At 40.3% G+C, this 27,605-nt stretch overlaps 3 protein-coding genes across 4 annotated transcripts in view; 1 reads left to right on the top strand and 2 right to left on the bottom strand.

Moving 5' to 3' along the window:
- The window catches only part of gucy2c (guanylate cyclase 2C), a 28,792-nt gene extending 17,892 nt beyond the window's left edge, over positions 1-10,900 (top strand). The window contains exons 18-27 of the mRNA XM_034198968.1: positions 1,848-1,985; positions 2,143-2,231; positions 2,368-2,459; positions 5,434-5,592; positions 6,352-6,544; positions 7,434-7,608; positions 8,208-8,306; positions 8,522-8,616; positions 8,721-8,797; positions 10,199-10,900. Of these exons, the coding sequence (XP_034054859.1) occupies positions 1,848-1,985; positions 2,143-2,231; positions 2,368-2,459; positions 5,434-5,592; positions 6,352-6,544; positions 7,434-7,608; positions 8,208-8,306; positions 8,522-8,616; positions 8,721-8,797; positions 10,199-10,406 (1,325 nt within the window). The 3' untranslated portion in view covers positions 10,407-10,900. The remainder of the gene's footprint in view (positions 1-1,847; positions 1,986-2,142; positions 2,232-2,367; positions 2,460-5,433; positions 5,593-6,351; positions 6,545-7,433; positions 7,609-8,207; positions 8,307-8,521; positions 8,617-8,720; positions 8,798-10,198) is intronic.
- Positions 1-26,539, bottom strand: part of plbd1 (phospholipase B domain containing 1) — a 32,916-nt gene extending 6,377 nt beyond the window's left edge. Inside the window, exons 1-11 of one of the 2 annotated variants that reach the window (XM_034198986.1) lie at positions 26,318-26,539; positions 24,875-25,097; positions 24,084-24,167; positions 22,696-22,837; positions 21,765-21,905; positions 21,247-21,391; positions 20,934-21,134; positions 20,676-20,816; positions 20,400-20,585; positions 19,889-19,995; positions 19,217-19,433 (exon numbers count right to left, since the gene is read on the bottom strand). In XM_034198986.1, coding sequence (XP_034054877.1) covers positions 19,257-19,433; positions 19,889-19,995; positions 20,400-20,585; positions 20,676-20,816; positions 20,934-21,134; positions 21,247-21,391; positions 21,765-21,905; positions 22,696-22,837; positions 24,084-24,167; positions 24,875-25,097; positions 26,318-26,387 — 1,617 coding nt within the window. In that variant the 5' untranslated portion in view covers positions 26,388-26,539 and the 3' untranslated portion in view covers positions 19,217-19,256. Of the gene's footprint in view, positions 1-18,681; positions 19,434-19,888; positions 19,996-20,399; positions 20,586-20,675; positions 20,817-20,933; positions 21,135-21,246; positions 21,392-21,764; positions 21,906-22,695; positions 22,838-24,083; positions 24,168-24,874; positions 25,098-26,317 lie in introns of those variants that run through there. The other variant, XM_034198978.1, reaches the window with a different exon arrangement.
- LOC117534741 (tumor necrosis factor receptor superfamily member 13C-like) lies at positions 12,438-17,182 on the bottom strand. Its single transcript, XM_034199000.1, has 3 exons — positions 16,679-17,182; positions 15,797-15,979; positions 12,438-12,745 (listed from the first exon to the last, which is right to left on the bottom strand). Exons 1-3 carry the CDS (start codon positions 16,773-16,775, stop codon positions 12,459-12,461), a joined length of 567 nt encoding a protein of 188 aa, XP_034054891.1. The 5' UTR covers positions 16,776-17,182; the 3' UTR covers positions 12,438-12,458.
- Positions 26,540-27,605: the final 1,066 nt, after the last annotated feature.

Genomic DNA, 27,605 nt, shown 5'->3' with positions numbered 1-27,605 from the left:
AACATGGGAGCGGTGGAGATGAGGAGGTGTCGGCGTTCTGGCGATTTACTCGGAAGGCTTCAGTCAGGGCTGCCAACATTTGAGTTCAGCTTGGAGTGAGATTTCTTTTTTGGTGAACCGAAAAAAGAAACGTTCATGTGTACAGTGTTACAAATGTATTGAACATGTACAAACTAGGGTTTCCCATTAATTCACTATTGACTAGCAGTACCGAGTTGGGCCGGTCGGCCGGTCGAGTTTCCCGGGCTGATTTTTAGTCCCAGTCCGCCCCTGTCTGAGGAGCATGCCCCGGGAAGATTTGTTTTTTAAATATTGCAGTTAAATGCATCAACCTGGTGCATTTTGAGAGCAAAATGAATGTATGGATACATCTCTCAACCCCCATATGAAACAGAACTATAAACAGATTTTCTTTTTCTTTATGGACATTTTACAAATCACTCCCCTTTTAAACGGTATTCTTGTTTTACTGTCATATAGTATTTCATAACTGTTTTTCATTTATTCTCATAAATGGTGACCAAAGTGTTTGAGACCCACTGAGATAGCTAGACTAAGTTAACTATCTAAACAGAGAGTCGCCCTTACCTCACTGAGTTATCTCATTGTTTTAGAAACAGCTTCTAATATCTGTTAGCGCAGCTAGCTAACCAGATGCTAACAACAACAATGCAAATAGTGAGTTTGGTAGAAATATACTGTATAATAGTAAAGTTATTTAAGATGATGCCATATTTATTGAAGATGTTACATTATAAATATTCCCCAAAATTATTCAAAAGCATATTCTTCCAAACTCTGCTGTAGTATGACCACCAGGAGACTATTGATGTGTGTGGTGAGTTTGGTAGTAATATACTGTATAATAGTGAATATTATTGTATTCTCTTTTTTCGGAGTTGCACTTTGCAGACGGTCCTTGAGCACTCGTTTCTTCTCCGGCTGCGAATAGAGACCAATGTAATGTGTCCAGCTCGGAGGACGGCGCGTATTGGCTTTTTTTAATCAAAATGTGATTGTAGTTCGTTGTCAACCTTACCACGGTACTTAGGAGACGTCATTTGTGTCTGAATAACGTTTTGTTCATGAGTTATTGATCTGTGAAATCAGAATCTCCCAATATTGTTCCAACTTTACTGAACTCAGCCAGAAGACCGTCTCATTTCGTAGACTGCTCGGTTTGCTGTTCCTTAGCGTGAGGAAAGGCAAGTGTGGCGTGAGTGCGTGAGATATGGGTTAATTGCGTGACTCTCACGCTCAATGCGTGAGTGTTGGCAGCCCTGCTTCAGTAGAAGCTGCTGGGACTCCAAGCAGCTTCTACTGAAGCCAGTCCTCAACCCCGGGGACTTCGGGCCGGGGACTTTGGGTGGCAGTATACACCGTGAAGTGGTTTGCGGCCTGCCAGTAAACCCAAAGCAGAAGAAGACGAAGTGACGTCAGTGGCTCATTTGCGTAATATTCCCTCAGGGAACTTATTCCGGTGTGAATGCGATCTGTACTAAGTGCCCTGGGGTAATAAGTGCCGGGGCACTAAGTACGGCAAAGTACTTGGTGTGAACGCGGCTATTGTGTTCTTTTTAACCAAATATCTCTCAGAGGGGCGTGGGGAGTGGCTCCTTATTTTCATCTAAAGTAACAGACAGAGAATCAGCACTTTTGAAACAGGGCTGAAACAGAGGGGATTATGGGATGCTGCAATGATCTGTTTGGTATTTGGAGCCAAAGACTTCAGAGACTTTTTTTATATATATATGAGACCTATAATATATTGATGAAAAACAGTATAATCGGGGACCTTTCAAATAAAATAAAGTCAGCATCCACTCACCTCTTTTCTCCTTTCTTAGATGTGTGGACGTCCCCGGAGCACCTTCGTAAAGATGGAGTCTCTCAAAAAGGCGACGTCTACAGTTATGCCATCATTGCTCATGAGATCGTTATGAGGCGACCCCCGTTCTACACACAGAACTGCTCTGATCCTGCAGGTAGGCCCAGATCGTTTGGTACACCGTCAAACTGCAATAGACAACAAAATAAACAAAAATGGATACACTGACAAACAGTTTACAGTGAGATATTAATGTGACCATAGTGATCACCCCCACTCCCATTGATTATTGTATTGTTATGAAATTCCTTTAGAGAAGCTCTACAGAGTGCAGCATCCCAGCGTCATGAGCGTCTTCAGACCGGACCTCATCTTTGACGGTGCGTCAGAAAGAGAGATCGAGGTAAGAGAGCCACCAAACACAAGCTCTTACAGTAACAGTCCAGGTGACGGTTTATAAAGTAAAGCTGCTTGGACTTATCATAATTGAATAAAGAAGACCAAACCCTCCCTCCTTTTTTCTCTTTGTCCGGATACAGCTGTACACGCTGATAAAAAACTGCTGGGATGAAGACCCAGAGCGACGGCCAGATTTTAAGAGAATAGAGTTAACTCTGGGTAAAATATTCAGGTAGGTCAAAATCTCATCCATTCGGGATATTTCATTGAAACATTTCATGGCCAAATATATGTGATTTGGGGCAATATAAATAAAATGTTCCTGACTCATTTATTGAAGCATTCTGTGAACTGAAACTACAGTTTCAATAAACACAATCTGCTGTGTTTGCAGGTGGGAAAGTGCCCAGGTGCCCCATTACAAATATCCCATCTGCTTTAACTATCTTGACTTAAGTTTCAAAGATACTATCAGTCTTAAAGCATTCCTAAACGTCCTATTTTATCTTAACCTAAGTTCTTAAATCGGCACTCGTCCTGTCATACCTGAATGCAGGGGCGGTTCTGGGGGGGGGGGGGGGGGGGGGGGGGGGGGGGCAACAGGCCCCATAACACTGACTAACTAAATCCAATCAGAGACCCAGATGTACAGTGGAGATTAAACTGTTCATTACCTCATATAAAAGCAAATACTGTTAATGTTTTTTAATTCAATTGTCACTTAAGGCGAGACACGGCAGGCAAAAACATCGTTTTTCAAGTACTGGTCAATTTTGAGATTTTGTGCTATTTTGATTCTATAACATGTTTTCTTTCAGACTTTTGGAAGGAAAACGTACAAAATACACATTTAAGTGTTTATTTTACTATAGTTTGTCTATTTGCGTCTGTAGATTTCTCCTAAATTCACCAAAAGTTAGCATTCTAACGTAACATAAAGTACCGCGACCGCTGTGTGCACCATGTCATCAGAGATATCGTTGGAAAGCTGTGTCTCTCCTGCACAATCTCATCAGATCCAAATATGGTCATTTCCTTTGTATCAGCAACCAATCGTGAAAGTACAAAGGGGTCTTAAATAGTGCTGCGTACCTGGACTCACATTCAGGTTCAGGTCCGGACTCAAGTCCAGAGGTTCAGGTTCAGGTCCGGACCTATAAGTCCGGACCTGAACCCATGGCTTGTGTCAAGTTGTGTGACTAAAGTGAACTTATTGTGAGCTAATTATCAATTGAAAATTAACTCATAATCAACTCCAATTCAAACTCGTCAGGTTTATTGTGCTCCCTTCCAACTTGTGTCTACATTTCTCTACAAAGTACAAATGTAAAAAAAACACTTTTTGCCACTTAGTCTACAAATGACTTATGACAGCAACTACAGTGAACTACTACAAAGTTCAAACATGTCTTTCATTTAGCAAACTAAAGTAACCGAACAGTCCCTGAGCTGACTGAGCCTAAATCCCTAAAACGTTGCTGAAAGGTAGAGTGTAGAGTAGACTATACGCATTACACTGTTACACACCTACTATACAGTATAGGCTACACTGTAGTGACTGTACAGTCAGAGTGTACTGTACTGTCTGTACACCATGTATTTTCTACAACTCTACATGTGTACATTATACAGTACATACTACATACATAGTGATGTACATACATACTGTTAGAAATTAAAATCAATGTTGATATGGCGTAATTTTGAATTAAATACACTATTTAATTTAAATCAATTTTATTCTGAAAAAACCGGAAGTTCACACTATTAATTTAATAATTTTATTCTGAAAATTATTCACTTCCGGTTAGCATTAGCATGTGGCGAAATGCTACGTTTTCAAACCGTGAATCGAAGGTGAAATGACATGTGATGTTGTACACTGAGCACACTGGGATTAGCACTCATTTATTGACGCTGAATAACGTTTATCAGGGAATGTTTAAATAACCACAGACACCAGAATATACGTAAGTGGTAGTTTTTTTGCGAGTCCAAGTACCGGTTCCCGACGTTCCGGTTTTAACCGGACTTGAACCGAAACTTTTTACAAGTCCAGTACCGGTTCGGCGTACCGGTACGCAGCACTTCTTAAACCAAGAAACAAAATCTCATTGGCTAGTGTCAATTTCTGACAACGTGATTCGTTCAGATACGTCACGTGGTGTGCTAAAACACTTCCTGGTTAGCTTTCCGCTAGAAATTTAAATCTCAAAATGGCAAAAGAACGGCGAAAAAAACGTTCACAGAGAAGACGACAACAATTGTCACTTGCACGAAGCAAGGTTTTACAAAAAACAAATGACCCCGAACATGAAATACCTTCACGGAGTGCGTCAATGCGCAAGCTATCATCCAAAGAACAGGAGGGTTTAGCTAGCGCCTCACTGCAATCTTTAAAGGTCGTTTTCTCAAAATGAGTTTTTTCTCCTACTCTGAGTCCGAAATGTCCACTTCAGTAGCACGTACATACACCAAACCTTCCAGTTATATTCCTATCAATATTATGAAGGCTTTTTCAGAAGGGTTTGTTCATATATCATTCATAGCCTGAATTATACAACATTGTATACCTAAAAACATGGCGAAAATTGATATTTTAGGGCTGTTGACAGTATTTTCAGATTTATGGAATGATAAAAAGAGATATCCAATATCCCTTCAGTAAAAGATACTAGATACTAATATGACTACAAAATGAAACAAGAATTTTGAACCTGGCTTTATCCAAAGTTCAGATTTCGATTCCTGAATTTTTTTTAAATATGTGCATATATAATGAGATATTGGCACATTTGCATAATTAAACATGCTATTTCAGAAAACTTGTAATACAAAAAACAATTGCCTTATTGTAAGTAATTAACTCGAGAAATTTCTAGCTGATACCTTTAAGTTAAAACAATTACCCTATTCACCTGGGGTGTCTCGCCTTAAAGTCACTAAAACAAATACTCTAAATGAAAAAAACTACTGAAACAAAGGACTGTAACTTAAATGTACTAAAACAAATACCTTTATAAAAACATAAAACAATTACGGTATTCTATGTTTATTTTACACAATTACTTTATACTGTCTTTGTCTTTTTAACCCGCTTTTATTGTGCCCCTCTAGAACCGCCCCTGCCTGAATGGCCACAATACTGCCTGTAACTTTGATTAAAAGATGGATAAAGTGGATAAAAATGTTATGATGTTCCACAGTAACCTGCATAACCAGGCCACGGAGACGTACATGGACAATCTGATCCGCCGCCTGCAGATGTATTCAAGGACTCTGGAGAATCTGGTGGAGGAGAGAACGTCTCTGTACAAAGCTGAGAGGGACCGAGCGGATCGCCTCAACTTTATGCTACTTCCTGGGTAGGTTTGGAGCGAATCTGATGATGTTTGGTTGGGGATGTCATCTTTCGTTTAGGAAAGGTTGTCTATATTCCATTCCCTGCACTCTTAATGTAAATAATATCCTGCTTTATATTGTGTCTAAAGCCCTTCAATAGTGTTTTATTGTCAGCGTTTATATATTTTGTATCTTCACGACCTACTGTATATTTTCTACTTTTTAATGCTGCTTTAATTTTATTTTGAGATTTTTATGCTGCTGCAACGCAAACATTTCCCAAATTGAGATCAATAAAGTATCTCTTATCTTATCTTTTATTTAAAGATGACATATAAGGGCTAATACAGAAAAAAAACAGTATTTTAGTTGATGTTTACGCTGTATTTGCATTAAAATGTCTATGTCATATTCCCTGAACTGTATTATTATTATTATTTTTAATATATATTTGATTGAGCATTAAAAGTGCAAAATATACAATTACAGAATAAGAAAGGGACAGAAACATAATGCTCACTTTCAGTTTTCTATTTTAAACATTACACCCCCATCCCCACCCTGCCTCGACCTCAGGTAAGAAACAAAATGAAGCACACAAAAAATTCTAAATAAATAATAATAAGGGAAAACTGTAAGCAAAAAATATTCTTACCATAAGAATAATATGAACCAAAAGGACTCATCTGATCTGTTCCCTAGGGAAGTAATAAAGGTTATTTTTCTTCTTCATAATATCCAGAGTGCCTGAACTGTATTATTGTACCCTGTTCTCCCCTCAGCCCAGTGGTGCGTTCACTGAAGGAAACGGGCCGAGTGGAGCCTGAACTGTTCGAGGAGGTGACCATCTACTTCAGTGACATTGTGGGATTCACCACATTGTGTCACTACAGCACCCCCATGGAGGTGGTGGACATGCTCAATGACATCTACAAGAACTTCGACAGCATCCTGGACCACCATGATGTCTACAAGGTTATATACATTTGAACGTACTATTTACCAATCAGTGGTAAAAGTCAAACTCAAAAGGGTCTCAGGCAGGATGTTACTGTTGTATTTATTGCTTTTTTATCTTAGAAGGTTGAACTAAGATTTAGTCTTAAAGGTGTCCTATCATGTAAAATGCACTTTTTTATGGTTTTATACATAAATATGTGTCCCCGGTGTGTCAGGGAACTTACAAAGTCTCAGAAAATAAAACCTATTATTTTTTCCTCCGTACCCACATCTCTAAAAACGGGGGTACAACGGAGCTGATCCAGATTTGCGTCCGATATGACGTAACATCGGAAATGTGGGCTGGCTTTACACCCACGGCACTATCAGAAACGTTGCTATCAGAAACAATGCCCGACTGTTTTGGACGTAATATGGTCTGTGTTTATATTAGCATCGCTAACACTCAGAGCTAACCTGTACTGGAGAGCATGTGTGAAAAAGCAGGAAATAAAAAAAGGAACTCACCCTGCGAGAGAAAAAGCATTTGAGCTCCATACTGTTTCAGAAATAAACTTTGATGTGGTTTGGAACATGTTATGGCATTTAATCACGCCAGCATTTAGCTGAGAACCTCGTAGAAGTCTGAGCAGGCTCCCCCTCCTTTTTTTTTTTTTTTTTTTAAAGCTAAGGACCCCAAACCTGCAGTTCTCTAACAGGGCTGAAACAGAGGGATATGAGGGATTTCTAAAATGCATGATCTCTTTGGTATTTTGAGCAAAACACATCATAGACATGTTTTTATATATCTGAGACCCATAATATATGCCTAAAAACAGCATAATAGGAGACCTTTAAAGGATACATTGTTTTTTATTTGTTTATTTCTTTTTATTTCTTTTTAAATCTGTTTTCTATCTCTCAGGTTGAGACAATAGGCGATGCATACATGGTTGCATCAGGTTTGCCTAAACGCAACGGGGACCGGCACGCAGTGGACATCGCCCACATGGCCCTGGACATGCTGGCATTTGTCGGGACGTTTGAGTTGCAGCACCTGCCCGGCATCCCTCTGTGGATCCGCATCGGTGTGCATTCAGGTAATTTATCTATTTCTCATTTCCACCCACACATTCCCCAATGTTTCTTTACCTTTTTAAAAATGTAAGTGGGTTAAGGTTACCCTTGGCCTTTTTGTTTATGTCTACGATGCTGTCGACTGGCAGCTTTAGACTATTCTCAGGAATTGTCAATGTAATACCCAGCTTTTTTCCCCTCTTGTACGCCATGTAAAGGTTTTGGGTACCCACTTACTGTATATTGTGTATGTCTTTGCTTTATTGTAACAAAATAAAATATTAAATAAATAAATGTAAATGCGCAGTTACATACAAAGATCTAACACATCTTTCAGAAATCATAGATTATATGTCAAAAGTAACAGTTATAGTATATGTTAGAGTAATAAAAACAGCATGTGGCAATAACACACTTGTACACTGCCAACTATTTACTAAAGTCCAAACCAGAAGTAAGCTCATAACTTTATATTTCAATTTGCATTTATTTTGCAAACTTACTGACATCTAGTGGTTGAACAGTATAAGTGATTAGCCAAAGATAAATCCGACACCATCTGTCACAGTTTGGTTACATTTGACCACTGATACTGATGCTTGTTTGTGTGTTTTGTGTGTAGGACCGTGTGCAGCAGGAGTGGTGGGGAACAAGATGCCTCGCTACTGTCTTTTTGGAGATACAGTTAACACTGCGTCACGCATGGAGTCCACAGGCCTGCGTAAGAATCAACACACACTCACTCACTCACTCACACACACCCTTTTCTTCGTGATATTGTGGAAGGACCCCACACTGACTGTGCCAACAAGATGCGAGCCCCACAATGTGATAAAGACAAAACCCCTACACACACGCATTTTAACAGTCACATTATGGTTGGTTTATGACCGTAAGAGATCTGAGCGTTTGACTCATGATTCTTCTTCTTTCCAGCTCTCAGAATCCATTCCAGCCAGTCCACCATCAACATCCTGCAGAGGACAGACTGTAATTTTGAGTATGAACAAAGAGGCGAGACGTACCTGAAGGTTAGCAGGGTTTGCTTTTACTCTAAATTAATCCAGCTGTTTGTATCTAGTGTAAGCTGTAAATATATTGTGTGCTACTCTTATTTCCTGTGTCTGGCCTACAGGGTAAAGGCAAAGAGATGACCTACTGGTTAACAGGAGTGACCGGGGGAAAATACAACCTGCCAACACCGCCAACAGCGTGAGTAAAATGCTGTCTAATCTATATGTAAACGCTGACACTTAATTATCTTCTAATACGGAAAGATACACACTTTGCCCCCAAAGCCTAATATTTCCTTCCAGCTCACTGTTGATATAAACAGCTAGATAACAACACTGAGTTTAGTCGAAATGTTGGGACTTAATGGAACTGTAACAGAAGTATCAGATATACATTAATTCAAACAATTCATTTTTATTCAAAGGGTGCAGTTTTCTCAATTAATCTGGTATTGTGAAGAATCAATTACAAATGCTTAACTAGAGCTGAACACACATTTATTTAATTTGGCTAATCATTAATATCATTATTATTTTCGAAATGCTTTTTACTAATTCTCTAATGTTTTATTATTGTTGTGGTGTTTTTTATTTTTATTTATGTCACATATTTAAGCATCTATTGTCTTATTAATGTCTTATTTCCATGCCTGTTTGCTCCAGCTTAATTGTGTTGCATTTGAAAATAAAAATCTGTAGCACACTTTGACCTCTTGTATAAAAGGTGCTCAATAAATACATTATAATAATGATACTGTAATAATGATTAATCTACACAAACAAGTCATAAATTAGGGGTGGTTAATAATCACATGAATATAAATAGTTGATTAAGATAATACTTTTTAAATAATGAAATAATAATAAATATGTTGTTATTGTTATTAATGATTATTATCAATATAAATAATTATATTAATTAAATACAAAAATCATATTAATGGGATTATTACCGACCCCAATGTATGACTTTCTGTAGTCAAGCAGACATTCTTTAAAAACTTGATTTTGGACAATTTCTTTTCATTTTCTCAAAGATTCAAAGGTTTTATCGTCTTATGCTCAAAGCTACAGTGTAGAAATGGCAATGAAACTATTTTGACCTGAGCTCCTCCAACAATGCAACATATATAATAAAATACAAAATAAAAAGTAGTGCAGAAAGTCTATATATGTCACGGTAGAGCGAAGGAAGCAGGACCCAAATGCAGATTAAACTGATACACCTTTATTTCAAGGATACCGAAATAGAACTTGGACAGACAGAACACTCACTGGTGAACACAGTCAACAACAAAAGACGAACCGACAAAGACAGACAGAAAAACCAGAACTTAAATACACACAAGACTAATCACACAAACAAGACACAGGTGAGGAGGGAGGAGAAAACACAGGGGCCACAGGTGAACACAATCGGGTAATCAGACACACCAGGGAAACTAACGACAGGGAACCACAGACAGATCCAAACAAGACAAAACACAACGCAGACAGAAAACCAAAAACAGATCTAGACAAGACAAAACACCACAAAGACAGATCGTGACAATATACATTTGCATCTATAATAAAAAATAATCTTTACTTTGTGCATCAGGGAGAACTTCCAGCGGCTGCAGCAGGACCTGGCGGAGATGATCGTGTCCAGTTTGGATAACCGTGGCCTTGGGAACGAGGGCTTCAAGAACAGGAAGACCCTCTCCACCAAAATCAAACGGAGGGAAACCAACGGCAGCCTGCAGGGGAACGGCTTGCCAGAGTACTTCCACCTGGCCGTCACCGACAACCCGAGCACCTACCTGTGAGGAGAGGAGCTCTCCGTACAAAAACGGTCAAGAAACGGGCTTTGTAGAAAAGTCTGAATGAGCACTGCTGGGTTTCTTTGAGTGACAGTCAAGCAGCGGTGAAAAAATCAGGCATGTTGAAAGGTAGACTCTTATATGTTGATGATAAAAGTGCCTATACTGTAGTAAGATACCTGTTTATTTAGTCTATTTTTGTTAAAAAGAAAGTCAAATCTCTTGTATTATTGTTATATATCATGAAAGATGTTTAGTTGTGGTGAAAGAAGTGCTATACATAAGCCACCCTTCTCTTTTTTTATGTGGGTCAGACACAGTTTCACAAATGTAAGAGAATATTAATGTAGCTATGTGCATTGGGAGCATCAAAGTCTGACATTTTAGCAGAAATAATGGCTATAAATTGTACCTGGAACTGTTTTGGGTGTATTTTGTGTATTAAATGTTTTTAAAATAAAAATAGAATGGGCTTATACCGTTTTGTTATATCTATCACACAACCATTGCCTTCTCTTTTTATATTATATACTATTATAAAAACATATGGTAAGGAATCCATATACTGATATTGCATGTATTCTTCTTGACTTGACTTTATGAACAGCTGTCCGTTAACGTTTAGATGTCACCTGAAGGAAGCTCATTGATTGAGAAAGTTGGACGAAATTATTTACCATGTACATTTTCTTTTCTGCTGCAAAGACAGTGAAACTATATCCGTTATAATAAAGCAAACATCTGAGAATATTTATCTTTCACACCAAAACATCTAGAACATCAGAAATATATATTCTGTAATGATTTTATTAAATGATGTATACAATTAATATGACATGATATCCAGAGCACTTTTTTTGGTTTGTCTATTTAAAACACTTTACAAGAAAGTACACAGAACTGTAAACAGTCTTAAATTGTATTGCACAGAGGCAGAGAAGTAAATAAAAAGCAGTAGAAAAAGTATTAAAAACCATAAAAACATGGTGTAAAAGAAAGATTAATCCACAAATTGGATACAATAATGAGGGGAAAACATACTCAACAGTATACAGTTAAGAAACACACACACGCGCACGTGCGCATACACAATATTCTGGAGAACAAAAATATTTTGATCAAGTTGTTTTTTTAAACTCTTAAGAAAACCCTTAAATGTACTAGATTCAAGGCTTATATTAAAGGCTTTCTCAATGCCAGTGTGTATCTCTTTGATTGAGTAACACACTCTCACACACACACAGCCACACACACACAAAGCAAGAACACACACAGCCCTCCTGGTCTACCTGCTGGTCCATGTGCCATCCGACCTCTGCAGCTCATCCAGAATGCAGCTGCTCGTCTGGTCTTCAACCTTCCTAAATTCTCCCACACTCCCCATTGAAAATCAGGACAGCAGATAGCTTGCACATCTTCCGGCGCAGACTGAAAACTCATCTCTTTCGAGCGATAGAACTATTAACAAAGCACTTAGATACTAACAAAGGACTGGTTTATCTAAAGCCAGTTGAGTAGCACTTGAAATATTTTTTCTTTATGAAACCTGATGTACTTTTATGATTCTGTTTTCTTCAAGTTTGCTTCTTCTTGGTCGAATGCACTTATTGTAAGTCGCTTTGGATAAAAGCGTCAGCTAAATGAAATGTAATGTAATGTAACATTAGGGCTACTTAAAATACAATTAAGTAATTTGCGTTTATGCATACAATGTTAAAACCAGGCTACTCTTCCAGAACCACATGTTATCATATAGCTGTCAATCAGTTCTCTAATCAAGGTCTTTTTTCACACACACACACACACACACACACACACACACACACACACACACACACACACACACACACACACACACACACACACACACACACACACACACACACACACACACACACACACACACACACACACACACACACACACACACACACACACACACACACACACACACACACACACACACACACACACACACACACACACACCACACACACACACACACACACACACACACACACACACACACACACACACCACACACACACACACACAGCCCTACACAGTTTTAGTTGTCACTAGCGCTGTGCCACCCAGCTCTGTGGCAGGAAGTGGCACCCTGTGCTTCCTCAGCATGTTGGGCCCCTCTGGCCAGGCGTGCTCTGAGGGGCCACTGCAGAAAGTGAAGCCCTCTTGTTCTGACCTGCAGCCTGTTCGGGCCCCCGGGTGCTGGTGAGGACAGGGAGAAGGGGTCCATGCTGCTCTCTGAAACATCTCTGGAGGCGGAAGGTGGATCTCGGCGGGTGGCTCTGTTTTCTGAAGAGGCTGTTGTGGTGCTGCTTCCTCTGCAACAGAATAAACCACTGAGATGAGTGTCACTGGATATTAGATGGTCACTGATATACAGGTGAAATTAAAGAGGACATATTGTGCTCATCTTACATGTAATATTTATATTAAAATGTCTCTACTGTGACATGTTTACATGCTCTAAATGTTCAAAAAGTTGTTCCCATACTGCCTGTGCTGCAGCACCTCTTTTCGCCCTCTGTCTGAAACCAGAGTCTGCTCTGATGGGTTAGCTGGCCGGTTCTGTTGTGATTGGTCAACTGCTTAGAGATCAGAAACAATGTGTTGGAGCGCTAGAAGTTGAGTATTATATTGTGATATAATACCCGCTCTGCATCAGCCAAACAGCTCGCTGCACCCGCACTGCGAGGGGGACCCAAGTTCCCATCAGCAAAAACACGTGGGTTTGCTATCCTGGCTCCAAAATGGTGGAATGAGCTCCCCATTGACATCAGGACAGCAGAAACACACCTTCCGGCGCAGACTGAAAACTCATCTCTTTCGACTCCACTTCGAGCGATAGAATTACTAACAAAGCACTTATATACTAACAAAGGACTGGCTTATCTAAAGCCAGTTGAGTAGCAGTTTTGGCTCTATGAAACCTGATGTACTTTTATGATTCTGTTTTCTTCAAGTTTGTATCTTCCTGGTCGAATGCACTTATTGTGAGTCGCTTTGGATAAAAGCGTCAGCTAAATGCAATGTAATGTAATCAGTCAGTAGGGGCTTGGACTGGGAGCCGTAGGGTCACCGGTTCAAGTCCCCGACCAGACCTAAATATGGAGTGTGGACTGCTACTTGGAGAGGTCCCAGTTCACCTCCTGCCCTGCTGTGGTGCCCTTGAGCAAGGCACCGGCCAATTTTCATTACCAATGTGGTCTTACCTTGACTTGAAGATGAAGTCCATGCTATCCTTCTGGACAACAATCTCTATTACTTTTTTGTAAAAGTCCTCCTTATCTACCTCTAGTTTCAAAAGTCTAGTTTGTTGTTCGCGTCTATACCGTCTCTGCGTAGAATAACAGTAGCAACAAGGACCTGTGGGCTCACGTGCGCCCCCTTCAGTGCGGCAGAGGTTATGGCTGCCTCCCCTGGTGCTTTTTTCATTGCCGTTGTACGGCGAGCCTAAATATCATATACGTGAAATAAGTTATTTAGAGACTATGGATGGCGAGGATAAATGTAATAAAGGGATCTACAAACATTACATTGGTGACCTACAGTGAGATGGTAACAGGCATGCGCTTAGTGCCCGCTTTCCAGCCAGTTTCTGTGAGGTGACGCATTTGAGGTGAGGCAGAGCTCATCTGTGCCTCACCTTACCACACAGTAACTGGCTTGAGCGCGCTCACAAAATAAGTGCCCGCGCTAAATTAGTGCCCGCGCTCCAGCAAGTTACTGTGGGCTTACGTGAGGGCGAGGCAGAGCTCGTCCCTGCCTCACTCCTCATCGCTCCCATGTAGTTGTAGCGGAGCTCGGCAAATTTGCTGATTTTGACTATAAAAAGCGATTGGAATCATACATAAATCACATTTACAACACAGATCAGTGGAGACATTTTATTATTATTACTATTTAGTTTTTCTTTAGTTGTTTTTCCGTTACATTGTAGTATGGCCAGTCTATGAGTATGACAGGTGAGGCTCTGCCTCCCCTGACTGCACGTCGCTGCTCCACTATGCTTATCAAGTTTTTTACATTCCTGGTTGTCCTGTGGATAAAGGTCTATTGTTGACAATTTATTGAATGAGAAAAAAAGCCACGCTATTCATAAAAGGACACTAGTCTTTTTTCTTCTTTAACTGAGTTAAGACTGCCGAGTCGCATTCCAGACAATTATACATTACGGTTACGGTCATGTTGGCATATTTATCATATTAATGAGAAAAGCTCAAGTATTTCAGAATGATCTAGGCCTTCCTCTGCAGGGTGATCCCATGACCGTTAGGGTTATTTCAAAGCCAATAATTTTAAACAGCATGTTATACAAACTAAACGCTCAGCAGATTTCAAATATCTGGCTTTATCGATACACAGATGTATGTCTTTCTGTCCACCAAGCCCCACTTAAAGATAAAGCCGTTACACGATGGAGTGCAAGCTGTTAGCGGTTCTCTGTGGTTCTCTTTCAGGATGTGTGTTGAAACCAGAATAGCTGACCCATGGGACGCGGAGAAGAAGAGAACAGAAACTGTGGAGTTTCTACTGTAATGAGCGTCACACTTCATCACCTTTCCTTCTGCGACCCCATTTCCTCCACACGACTCTCAGTTGCGCACTCTGCATGTCAGACCCGGTGCTCACAGTCACATGGTGTGTCTTTACATGTCTCCATGCTGCAATGTTCAAAAAGCTCTTTATGTCTCTCATACTGCCTGTGCTGCAGCACCTCTTTTCACCCTCTGTCTGAAACCAGAGCCCAGTCTGCTCTGATTGGTTAGCTGGCCGGCTCTGTTGTGATTGGTCAACCGCTTAGAGATGTACCCCCTCTTAGCCTATCACGTAAAATGGGTTGGAGCGCTAGCCAATAGAAGCGCGAGTGTTGCATAGTGATGTCATTATGTCTCACAAGTAGACAAGGGAGTCCAATGGAGGTGACTCAGGCAAGGTTTGTGGGAGAGAAACTCACTCTGGAGGGAACTTTGGTATTTCAGCCTTTGCAGATCTTTCATATGCACAAAAACCTTTATAACACACTACAGGAAAGGGAGAACCCCAAAAAGCACAATAAGGCTGCTATCTATCGATCTATATATCCATCCACCTACCCACCTACCCACCTACCCACCTACCCACCATCTGTTTGCAACTCATATCAATATTCCAATTACTGTATATAGACTATTCTGCACTGTTTCTATTATATTCTATTTACCTGCACTATTATCTGTGTTATTGTGTTGCACTGTTGGAGGAGCCTGGGACCTAAGATTTTCCTTGCCATAACTACACTGTAGCTATGTACACATGACAATAAAGCCTTGAAACTGAAACTTGAAACTAAAGAACATCATATTGATCCTCAATGCCACAGTTGTCTTTACCTGAGGTGCCGCTGTGCCTGGTCTGGCGTCTGTAAATGATAAACCAGAGAGTGACAGCCAGGATGGAGCCCAGTGTGGCCAGAACCACCACGATCCACAGGGCCGGACCCAGCAGCACCAGTAGGGGGGCCCGGGCAGCGAGGGCCGTGGCTCTCAGCTGCACCCCCACAGCCAGGGCAGGCTCTGAGAGGGACAGGTTAATTAGATATAATAGAATTGGAGGATGAAGCCCTCTTTATTGGTCACACATGTCCAAGCAACACAGCACACACAGTGAAATGTGTTCTCTGCTTTTTACCCATCCTAGTACTAGGAGCAGTGATTTATTTATAGTTCATTAATAACTACCTTAACAAAATTCACATTCCCAATGAAGCATTTAAAACCAGAAAAGGTCAACACTGATGTCATATAACGTTATAATCTAAGGCGTTATCTAGCAACATTGCAGAGCCCTGATTGAAAACATCTATTCAATTGCAAGAAAAAATACAAGTCAACATCAGAAAGTAACCAGAACAATCTTGCACTAATGTACATTTCCCAAAGATATTGAAGTGACTGTTATTTTGCTTTTATTTATTTCTTAATGTGTGCATATGTATAAATGTGTCTGTTGATTGTGTATATAGGTGTATACATATTTTTATATATATCTGTATTTTTTGTATACGGGATTGAGGGAAACGGTATTTCGATCTCTCTGTCTGAAAACACATAAACTGAAAGATTGACAATAAAGTTGACTTTGATGATGTCAAGTCAAACTAAGGACAAAACCACGACTAACTCAAAGAGGTTTTGAGACAAAACCTAATAAAACAACTCCGCTCGGAAGATAGATTTGAGTTCGACATGATATATCTCTTCAGTGAAACTCACCTGTTGTTTGTCCAGGTCTGGTTTCCATCTTGTGATCGATACACATGTACACGACCCTATCCCACTTTTTGCCAGCAGGACAGTCCTTCTTGGCCATGGCTGAAGAAGCAATGTGGAGACCTGCTGCTGTCTCCCTGATCGTATTATGGTTTAAGACACAAACTAAAAGGAAGAAAACGTGTCGCTGAAGACAGAAAACCGTGAGACACAGAGGAGGGCTGCGAGGGGGGGTTTAATGAAACTAATGCAGAGTGCCTAACAGACGTTTCAGTTCCTCCATCTCAAAGGAAAGGGTGACTCACTGCATGCGTCCCCGGGGGGCAAAGAGAAAGAGACAGAACGCACCGTTTCTCTTCAAAAACAAAGAGGTCTCGACCTCTAAGTTCCTTAGTTTTTATTAAATATTGCAGTCATCTACGATAATTTGACTGTTTGTCTACATGGTTCATTTGTAACGATATTGATTTATTCAACTATTTGAGTTGTTTACTTTAGCTTTCACCTTCATCAGCTCTAATATAATTATGTTAGTTTATTTCATTTTAGTTATTACCCCTTAAAACATTTTTTTATTATATGAATTCAAATTATTTTACTAATCATTATATTTTTTAATTATTTTTATTGGAAAATTATTTAATAACACATTTTAGTTTATTTATGATTTTTTGTATTCATCTAAAACATTTTAAATTAAAATGAATTTGTTTTTCAAATGCCGTTTTATTTATTTACATGGATATAGATGAACTATGTAAATAAATCAAAAGTATATATTTTAACTTTTGTGACTGCTGATCAGGTTGAATGACTGTTTGAGTGACAGAAAATAATACATATGATGCCACAGGCTTCTAAAACATAACACCTCTCTTTCATGTAATGCATTGCAAGTTTTCATGAACTACATATTAATATTTGTGGCTCTAAATGATATTAGAGCTGTTGAGCTTTGCAACACTCTCCTTAACTTCTTGTTATTGACAGCAGCAATACAAAGTCAACCCAAGAGTCACTGTTACAAGTCAAGAGACAGGACTGTGCTGTAAAACTTTAATAAACAATTAGCACATCAAATGTTGGCATGAAACAGATTTGCATTGTTACACATCAAAATCATAAAGTTTAACCTGAGGATGTTCATTTTGCACACGAAAAAAACTGCTCATAAATCACAGCACTAAAGCAGATTAGTGTTGCACGGTGTACCGATACTTGAAAGGTACCGCGATACCCTGCCGTTAAAAACGGTACGATTCCTCCGTTTCATTAGCATCGGTACTTTAAGAATGACGGGGAAAAGTACTCCGGTGAGAAAGCGCCGTTTTAATAAGAGCCGTGTGTGTTCAGCGCTCTGCTTCCACTCCCTGCTCTGCAGCCGTGCCTGCAGTCCCGCCCCTCTCAAGCACGCTCTAAGTCCCTCCCCTCTCTCGTGCACGCGGCCACGCTCTAGCTGCCAGAGCATGTGAGAAAACGAGAAGCATGGCTGCAAGTGGGAGTGCAACTGCCGCTGCGCCTCGGCTTGTTGACAAAAAAGACGCCAGAAGCGAAATTTGGAAGTATTTTAGCTATATCTCTGACAGTGAGGGCAAGCCTACGGACACCACGAGGCCTGTCTGTGAGAAACGTTTTAGATCCCTGCAAATCAAGAGAGCCAACACATCAGACTTGGCTAAGCACCCGCCGACCGGCATCCAGACAGGTTAGCGAATGTGATAGATAACATAATTACATCATGCTCAAGCCCATGCCCTCAAATCTAAGTCAAACAAGTGTAATTTATTTTGTGACAAACGAACGTTTTCGTAGTTTGACGAGGCAATTAATGGCAATGATAACTGTTTAATATGGCTATCTTTTTAGCTAACTTACCAATGTGGCTAACATCGGCTAATAATTATTTATATTACTGTACTATTACATGTTAATAAAATATTAAATTATTATATTTTATAAAACAAAAAAGTTGTTTGAGATGATGCTTAATTTGATTTAATACGAATTCTTGTCATTTATTTTGTTTATTGTTCTCATTGTTTAAAAGTTTGTGTTATGGTTCTGGTGTGAAATAAAGCACAATAATTACATTTACATTGTTTCCCTTTTTTTTAGAAAAGTATCGAAAAATAATCGGAATCGCAATTCTTGACTTGGTATCGGTATGGAAACCAAAATGTTGGTATCGTGACAACACTAAAGCAGATCACCAGCCCTGAGAATAACATTGAGTGATTAATTTACCATAGTAACGATAGTGTTGGCACATAACAGACATTTAAGCATTTAAAAAAAGGGTTACAGATAACCACTGATTTAGTGCATTGATTTTGCCATTTATAAAATCATCAAGTAACTCAGTGTTTAAGGCACAAATGGCTGCAGGTACCCTAACCCTTACCCTAAACCTAACCAAGTCTTCACCCTAAAATTAATGATTCCCCTCATGGGGACCTCCAATTTGTCCCCATAAGGGAGGCGAGTCCCCACACGTGACTGTATAAACAGATTTAGGTCCCCACAAGTATAGTAATGCTAGGCCACACACACACACACGCACACGCACACACACACACACACCTCATGGCCTGAAGATAAGAGGCCGCATCCTGACGAAGGTGAAGTTGTAGAACTGCGGCAGACCCTGGTGGCTCATGCTGCTGAATTTATCCCATTCAAACGGCGGGAGTCCGTCCTCTGTCGTCGGCCCGTTCACCGCCTCCGCAACAAACTCTCCAGCCATGTGGAAATCTGTCACCTGGACCAACAACAACACAGGGATCAGAGAGAATCTGAGATAAAAGGCATTTGGTCTCTGGTGGTGCAGAAATGAGTCCTAAAACCGGAAATGTGGTTCCTTTGTCTCTAAGTCAATATTTGTTTTAACGTGTTATCGGTTATAGTCCTGAAATAAGGTCTGAGGTTAACCGAAGCTTAGGAGGTTTTAACGTTTTGTTGTACAAAATAAAAATATATCAGTAAATACCACACTGCTTCTATGTGTCTTTAAAACAGGGGTTGCTAACACGTCATAATGCCGACCTTTAGCTTGTAAATATCCTCAAATAACATGTATTTTCCCCATGTCTTATTTTCTGCACAAAAAAATCCCATTGCTTCTTGTCGAGGGAGCCCTTGCAATGCTACCTACAAGGTCGGCCTACACAATACGTCATCAGTGTCATGTGAGATCAGTGTGGGGACAGGCGCTACCTTAGTGTCGTAGCATCCTCCTGGTGAAGGATTCTCTGCACTCAGGTCGCCACGGCAGCAGATGGTCTTGCATGGATCCCCCTTAGAGTATGGATCCTTCTTGTAGTCTGCAAACGAGCAAAAAATACATTAAATGTGCTCAATATGGAATTTAGAGCAGAACTGTTGCCTCCATATGGTTAAATATCCTGTAGTAGTTAGACAGCAAAGAATGAATGGAAGAAATCCAATAACAAGAAGCAGAAGATATAACATTTGAAGATATATGGTGTCAATCTTATGCTACTGAACCAGCATTCACATAATAACGGATGCACCTTGATAACCAAGCCAGGGAGCTAGCAATAGCATGACTCGGTATCCGACAGGCCTCCCTTCTGTCCAGATCAACAGCCTGTCCACATTTGGTCCCATAGGGTTACATTTGGTAAAAAACAGGTGACGTAACTGTGACAACGTCCACTTATTTTATACACTCTATGGTGATATCCAAACAAAACGAACCACACACCATTAGACCTCATGATGTGCTTCAAGGAGTCCATGTCTTTAACATCAGCATGGTCACGGCGGAAGATCTTGGCTCTGGGACAGAGATCGTACGAGAAGTCTTCTCCGTACTCCTCCCACATCTCTCCGTACCCACTCATCTTGTAGATCTTCTGGTGGAAAGGAACGTTGTAGGAGGGCCAGTAACCTGTGGAAAATGGAGGCAAAGAGAAAGTCTTAAAAATGTAAAAAACACTACAGAAGAAAACAGGGGAAAAAAGATCTGATGTTACAGTACCTCTGCGCAGAGCCTGTGATTGGTCAGAATACTCCACCAGCCCGGGGATCTGCTCCACCACCGTCAGAGCTCCGTCTTCAACACTGCGGCCCAGCTTCACCTTGCTCCTGTCCAACACCATGTACTGGTTGTTGTAGGTACCTAAGCAAGCAGATACAGATACATCCTGTGTTTTATTCCATGCTAATGTAGCCTTTAGCCCAGGGTTACTCAGGTTGCTGTTACTGCCTTTAGTGCTTTATACCCATTAGGACTCACCAGAGTTGTACATGGAGAAGGTTTTGGCCCACTCCTCTCCGGTATGTGCCAAACTGTGAGCCAGCCTGACCCTCTGCCATGCAAACAGGCTGTTAGGAGTGATCGAGTCAAACAGGGAAGAGTTAAAGACATTGTTGGTGGTCTGGGTCATCATCAGACCACTGCCCAGGAGGTAGAAGTCATCGAGAGACACGAGGAAACCTGGAGAGAAAGATAACCTTTTCTGACAATCTGGAAAACTTTGATTGCAAATGGATGCGATGTCACCAATGTTATCTTTGAGGAATTCTTGCTATGGTGAATTCCTACGTACCAGGGTAGCTGCTGAAGGACAGTTTCCCAGTGGCTGTGTGGGGCTCAGTGATGTGGAAATCCCAGTGTTTGTAGATCCGCATTGTGGCAGCGTAAGTGTACCAGCTGGAGTGGGCAAACAGGAGATTCTCAAAGCCAGGCAACATCTGAAGAGAAACAGTCAAATGGAGTTAGACTCAACAGTCGATATGGTATAAGGGTAAACATTTTTCCATTTAAAGTTTGACATACAGCATGAACGTCCTTTTGGATTCAACTTGTGTTATTTTATATTGTATTCATTGCCTGTACAGCACTTTGGTCAACTGAGGTTGTTTTAAATGTGCTAAATAAATAAAGATCGAGATTGCAAAAGCTGGTACATAATGTATTTGCTCAACAATATTTTGTACACAGGAGCTTTGATGAAAACACCTTATACCATTCTATTAATGTGTGCTTGACTCTTTCGTCTACTCTTTGATTTACATACGCCTAATGTAGAGTATGTAACAGGCATGATATGTGTTGCCCTTTGACCTTGATGAGAGCAGAGCAGTGTCCCATCCCTGGGAGTTTGTAGTTCATGAGCGGAGGGTTGGAGGAGCGGTGCAGAGCTGGGATCAGATCCAGGAGGTCCCCCACCGCATTCAGGAACTGGATCGCAAACAGGGACAGCGGCTATGGGAACAAGCAGATAAACAGATGCTGGTCAGCAAAGGGAAATGACTAGTAGTGCTGCTTCCATAGTAAGAAGCCACCCACACAATATTATATCACTTACAAAACAACTGTTCATAGCTTAAATCACTGAATTCGGGAGATTTTCATTCCATATCTGCACTTCCTAAGCTGCGTTTTTAAGTTTATGCGTCATCAAAAATATATGATTTAACTTAAATTGTAGCTTAACACAATAAAACAATAGTATGTGAGGTGTAGATGCAATAAAAACAATGTTTTAAATTGTTATCCAGCAATATTGTCGGTTTCATTGATAGTAACAAGACACTTTTGAAACCAACAGTAGTATCATTTGTTGGATTATAACTAACTTTTGGAAAATATGCATCTTCTTTTTATCTACAGAGCAAACACAAGACATATAATCTCATGTCTCTTTACATTTTTAGAGTGAAACAAACTGTGAGTCACAAGTTTGGTATGAATTGGAGGTTCCTCATTTTAAATAAGAACTTGGCAGAGCCCTATTTAAAGCTTTAAAACATAAGTGTCTTAAAGCGAAAGATAAACTTCATATTCATACATTCATGGTGACTGCTTTGTTAGGGAACTTCTATGTGTTATGTATATACTTCAAACCTGATGTTTCCTATTGGTTTATACATTGTATGCACTTTGTTTCACTCTTGTTGTGGCATATTTTTGGATGTGACGAAAAGTTTGCTTCTAGAGCCGGTTTAAACAAGAGTTTCAATAAGATAATGTTATAATTATGTGGCTTTTCTACCTTTTTCCCTTGTTTCTTGGCCCATTCTGCGACTCCTGCTTGCAGTCCATCCATCTGAGCCACGATGAAGCCGGCGTGTCTCCACAGAGGATCAGAGCTCTTGTTCAGTTTCACCTGCTCTCTGGTCCACGAGTCCTGCTTCCTACAAGCCCAACAGCAACATTTGCAATTAACTGTTGTCATTGCTCATTAGAATTACTTCATGCCAAACACTCATCGTCAAACACTCTGAAGACGTGAAGTCCAACATGTAAATAAACTGGAACCATGCTATGAATGAAATAAAATCCCTTTGATTCATATTTTAAACACTGCAACTTAAAAGGTTTCAGCACAATAATGTTGTTTCTGTTTTTCCTCTTCCTAACCAATAATGCTTACCATATACACTCTGGACAAGAGAAGCCAAATGCCGTAAGAGAAATAGTAAAAAAGTTGTGTAGGGCTACTTCTATTATTCCAAATGTTTCCCAACGATTTACAAACCAGAAGTCATCGTACGTCTGCATTTTAGGTTATCAGGAGAAACAAGCTAATGCTAGCCAGAAGCTGACCCAAATGGACTTTTTATCCAGTCTTCAAGCCACACTTTCACCATGCACGATTAGTTTTGCAATAAATATCTAACTAAATGAAGGACTTTAGTCATCGGCTGTCTGAATTTTAGGATATCAGAGTAATAAACGGAGCAAACGTTTGCCTTTAGCCCGTAGCCACTCAGGGTCACACAGATACCTCGAAGGACAATTGCTGTATTTAAATGTATAATTTGCTCCTTGAAACAGTTACAAACTCCCATCAAATACTACACCACCAAACTCTGGCATTTGTTGTTGTTTTTATTAAGAAGGGTGGCAGAAATGGGGCGAAGCCTGCGAGCTAGTTCAGGCAGTCAACTTGAGCACCAATGATACATTAATACGTGACGCACCTCGTCCCTCTTACAACCAACCAAACACATTCTCCTAAACATGCCGCTCTATTGAAGCTGCCAGGTCTTCCTGCCTCTGCCTCCTCGCTATGCTGCTGCTGCTGTGTTCACTTGCTATTGCTGCGTTCATGTTCCTGCTGCTGTGTTTCATGCTGCTGCTACTCGTCTGCCCCAGCTCCACCCCAGCTTCCACCTGTAGGCTCGGGGCATAGTTATCTAATCATCACTCAATGTTCTTTGTAAATCTGTGGAGTGATGAGGCTCGAGCCTAGACGCCAAACTCAAACTATATGCTGCTTCTAATAAACATATTGAAACATGTGAGTTGTCTGACTGAAATGAAAATGTTGTCAGTTAAAATGTCTGGCCACTGAAAAGAGGATATGATGAAAGTGAACCGTATGTTTTGCTGCTGCTGCGGTTTTGATTTTTTAAAAGGAGAAGAGAACAAACTCACGACATGAAACTCTGAACTGGCTCGAGGATCTTTGGGTCGTGGATCAGCTGCGGATACATGTTGGTGTAGTGGTCCATCATCTGCCTGGGGAGGAAGAAAATGCATATGAAATAAATGAAATCAAAATAACAAAAACTGTAAACGCCTTAAACCCTGCATCTTATCTGTAAATGTGACCTGTCACCACTTTTTCTATCCTTTTTGAATATATTTGTACAACCTTGTATCAAATATGCTGGATTAATAGCTGTTTCAGTGGCATTAATAGATGTTGGAGATTAAAAGGTCTCTATTTGGAAAACGTCAAATGATCATATAATCATTTAAAACATATAGTCTTATACTCTGGTTGCCCTTTACACTGTTAAATTGTATTTTTAGTCTTGTATGTGTTTAACAACATGTGTTTAGACATGTTGAGGATCTACATTTCTGGAGGGCAAAAGGAAGTGTAAAAGGGGGATATGCAAAGGGTTAAGGACTGGGGGGTTTATGGTGTAATGGTGGGGATGTTTAGATGATGCCTAAGGGACTTTAAGTGTGGGACCAGTTGGCTTTTCTCTCCTATATAGTGAGACTGTAAGCTGTGTTCGGGGAGCAGAACTTCTCTATCCTCTGAGGAGGAAGTAGCTCTGTTCCTACATTTGGGATCGATTTCACTTGTATATTGACTTTCTTTATTACTTTATTAAATATAACAAAAGACAAACTTTGTCCATGATGAATCATTTATCAGTTCCTCTTAAGAATTTCCCCCACAGAGGGCAACAAGACAGCACATAGAGACTCACTGGGCCGTCAGGTAGCCCTCCAGGTAGCCGGCCAGGAAGAAGGTCACCTCATCGGTTTCAGGGGTCTTCCCGTACCCGGCACGGATCTCCAGGATGCTCCAGCCTGAGGTGGACAGGGTGTCATTCAGATACCCGTACGCACCCCCCTCGGTCTCCAGCACCCCCTCCTTCAGCAAGACCATCTTGTGTTCGGGGTCCCAGTACACCGTGGCTGCTGTCATCTCTGAGAAGAAATCACACAACTTTAGCACTGAGAAGCAGAGGTGGGAAGTAGTGGAGTACAAATACTTCGTTACTGCACTTAAGTACATTTTTCTGGTATCAGCACTTTACTCCACTACTTATTTTTCTGACAACTTTTTACTTTGACTTCTTACATTTTGAACACAAATACCTGTACTTTCTACTTCTTACATGTTGAACACAAATACCTGTACTTTCTACTTCTTACATGTTGAACACAAATACCTGTACTTTCTACTTCTCACATTTCCCAAACAGCTGGTTCCTTTAGTCTGAATGTGTGTTTGGTGGCGTGATCATTATTATTTAGAGTCATTGCGTGCCTATTGATTTGAACACGATCCGTGTATCCATCATTTCCTGGTCTTCTCTAAAGAAGAGGGACCAATGGAAACGTTGTCATGTTGCCGTTGTTCAGCATGGAAACATTAATTTGCTAACAATGACATTATTGTTCTATTAATATAAAGGGAGGTCAGGTACTCTTTAAAACAGCTGCTAGTTATGAGTACTTTTTACTGAAGTACTTTTCGAAGCCCATACTTCTTTACTTTTAGTTGAGTAAAGAAGTGTAGTCAGTACTTCTACTTTTACCAGAGTATTTTTAAACATGAGTATCTGTACTTCTACTTGAGTAAAGGATGTGTGTGCTTTTGCCATCTCTGCTGAGGAGACAACAAAATGTCTACACAACAGTCATGTCAGCTGAAAAAGAACAATACAGTTGAAGATGAGGTCCTATGTTGAGTATATCTGACAATTGACTAATATTGATATTTATTTTTTGGGTTGAGCTGGCCTATATTACTTGTATGATAGTATATTGGTGCATCAACACTGTGTATTGCTTTTCCTACAAAGGGGTCACAAGGCTACATGTCACATTCACTTAAAATATCCTCCCCATGCATTTCTGAATTTCTTCTTCTTTGTTTTCAATTAATAAGATTAATGAATTAAACGAAAATTAAAATTAAAGCTTAAACATTTCAGTGGCAGAAGCCTTGTAAATCTGGGGATTACCCTGTTAACTATGTGTAAGAATAGGTAAGAAAAACAAATTCAACTCAAGTGGTCACATCGCGAGAACAATGTATACAAACGTCCATGCGTGCTTACAGTTAACCACTACCTGTTGTAGTTAAGCCATTAAATCCTTCAAAAACTACCCGAGATTTCACATAAACACGGACTACTTACTGTCAGCAGAGGCGAAGGTCGAAGCCACGGTAAACAAAAGAAACACATACAGCCGGTTTACTGACGGCATGGCTGTGTAAACACCGTCAGAAAGTTGAAATGACTGCAGAGTAGACTGGAGACGCTGATCTTCCTGAAGTTGTTGGGCAAAAAGGAAATCAGTCTTATGGCGGAGGGAGGGGAAAGTCCCAAGCAACCTGAGTGAGTGAGTGAGTGAGTGAGTGAGTGAGTGAGTGAGTGAGTGAGTGAGTGAGTGAGTGAGTGAGTGAGTGTTGAGCGAAACCTTTCCTGATTAGCTGAATACCGGGGGAAACGGGAACTACATTACATGTGTGCAGTGGCGTTTCTATATGTACAAAAGTGGTGGGGCACAAACAATTTAGATGTCTATATAAGCTTCTGCAGTGAGGCTGGTGAGGCACTGGCACTGACTCTTCAGGTTTACAAATATTATATTTTGACCTAAATCAAAATATAATATTATTTTCAAAAGCTTTTTTTGTCTGATGCTTCGATTAATTTTAAACAGAGAGTTCAACAGAAGGATACCCAAAACATTTAATTTTATCATTTAAATATTGAATTGTTCTCTCTTAGTAAGATCCCATTTTCAATAAAATTGCGGTCTTACCTTAACTTGAAGATGAAGTCCATTTGCCTATCCTTCTGGACAAAAATCTCTATTACTTTTTTGTAAAAGTCCTCCTTATCTTCTTGTAGTTTCAAAAGTCTATCATAAATCTAATCGATAGATTTATGATTCAAAAATTATAAAAGTAGGGTAGACATGTGGATATTATCCTGCTGAACAAAACGTGCATTTACAGTATCTAACAGGTAGCCACGTTTCCCACAGATCTTATTTTGAGCTATTCACAATTACTATTTGTCACAAACGTGTGTCTGCATTAGCTTTGTTACGGCAATGGATTGTGGGAGATTCTCATAGCACGTGAGGATTTCTTGAGGGTAACGGTGTGCAGAGTCCTGCATCGGGTCGGGTACCCGCGGGTACCCGACGGGTGACCCGCAAAAAAGGTGATTCGCGGGTGGTATTTTTTCAAACGCTTTTTTCCGGGTTCGGTTCTGGGTAAAACAAAGATGATGCGGGTCGGGTCGCGGGTATTGCATAATAAATATATTAAAATAATAATAAATTAGTTTAATGTTTAAAATCCTCAGACCTCTCCCCCGCGGGACCGCGCATAATCATAACCTCTGCAGCGCAGCAATCTGCTGCTGTGCGCGCCACATTCGAAATGGCTGAGGTGAAGCTCTCTAGCGGAGA

Source organism: Gymnodraco acuticeps, unplaced genomic scaffold (genome assembly GCF_902827175.1).
Source record: "Gymnodraco acuticeps unplaced genomic scaffold, fGymAcu1.1, whole genome shotgun sequence".
Classification (NCBI taxonomy): Eukaryota; Metazoa; Chordata; class Actinopteri; order Perciformes; family Bathydraconidae; genus Gymnodraco; species Gymnodraco acuticeps.
Note: the sequence above shows the minus strand (reverse complement) of the source record. Positions and strands in the feature narration are given on the sequence as shown.

What these genes read in the sequence shown, in the direction of transcription:
- LOC117534741 (XM_034199000.1), bottom strand. Translation starts at nt 16,775, where the DNA reads ATGGCCAAGAAGGACTGTCCTGCTGGCAAAAAGTGGGATAGGGTCGTG. An exon ending in CAGACCTGGACAAACAACAG is followed by an intron (nt 15,980 to 16,678) that starts GTGAGTTTCACT and finishes TGTCCCTCTCAG; the next exon opens with AGCCTGCCCTGGCTGTGGGG. An exon ending in CAGGCACAGCGGCACCTCAG is followed by an intron (nt 12,746 to 15,796) that starts GTAAAGACAACT and finishes ATTCTGTTGCAG; the next exon opens with AGGAAGCAGCACCACAACAG.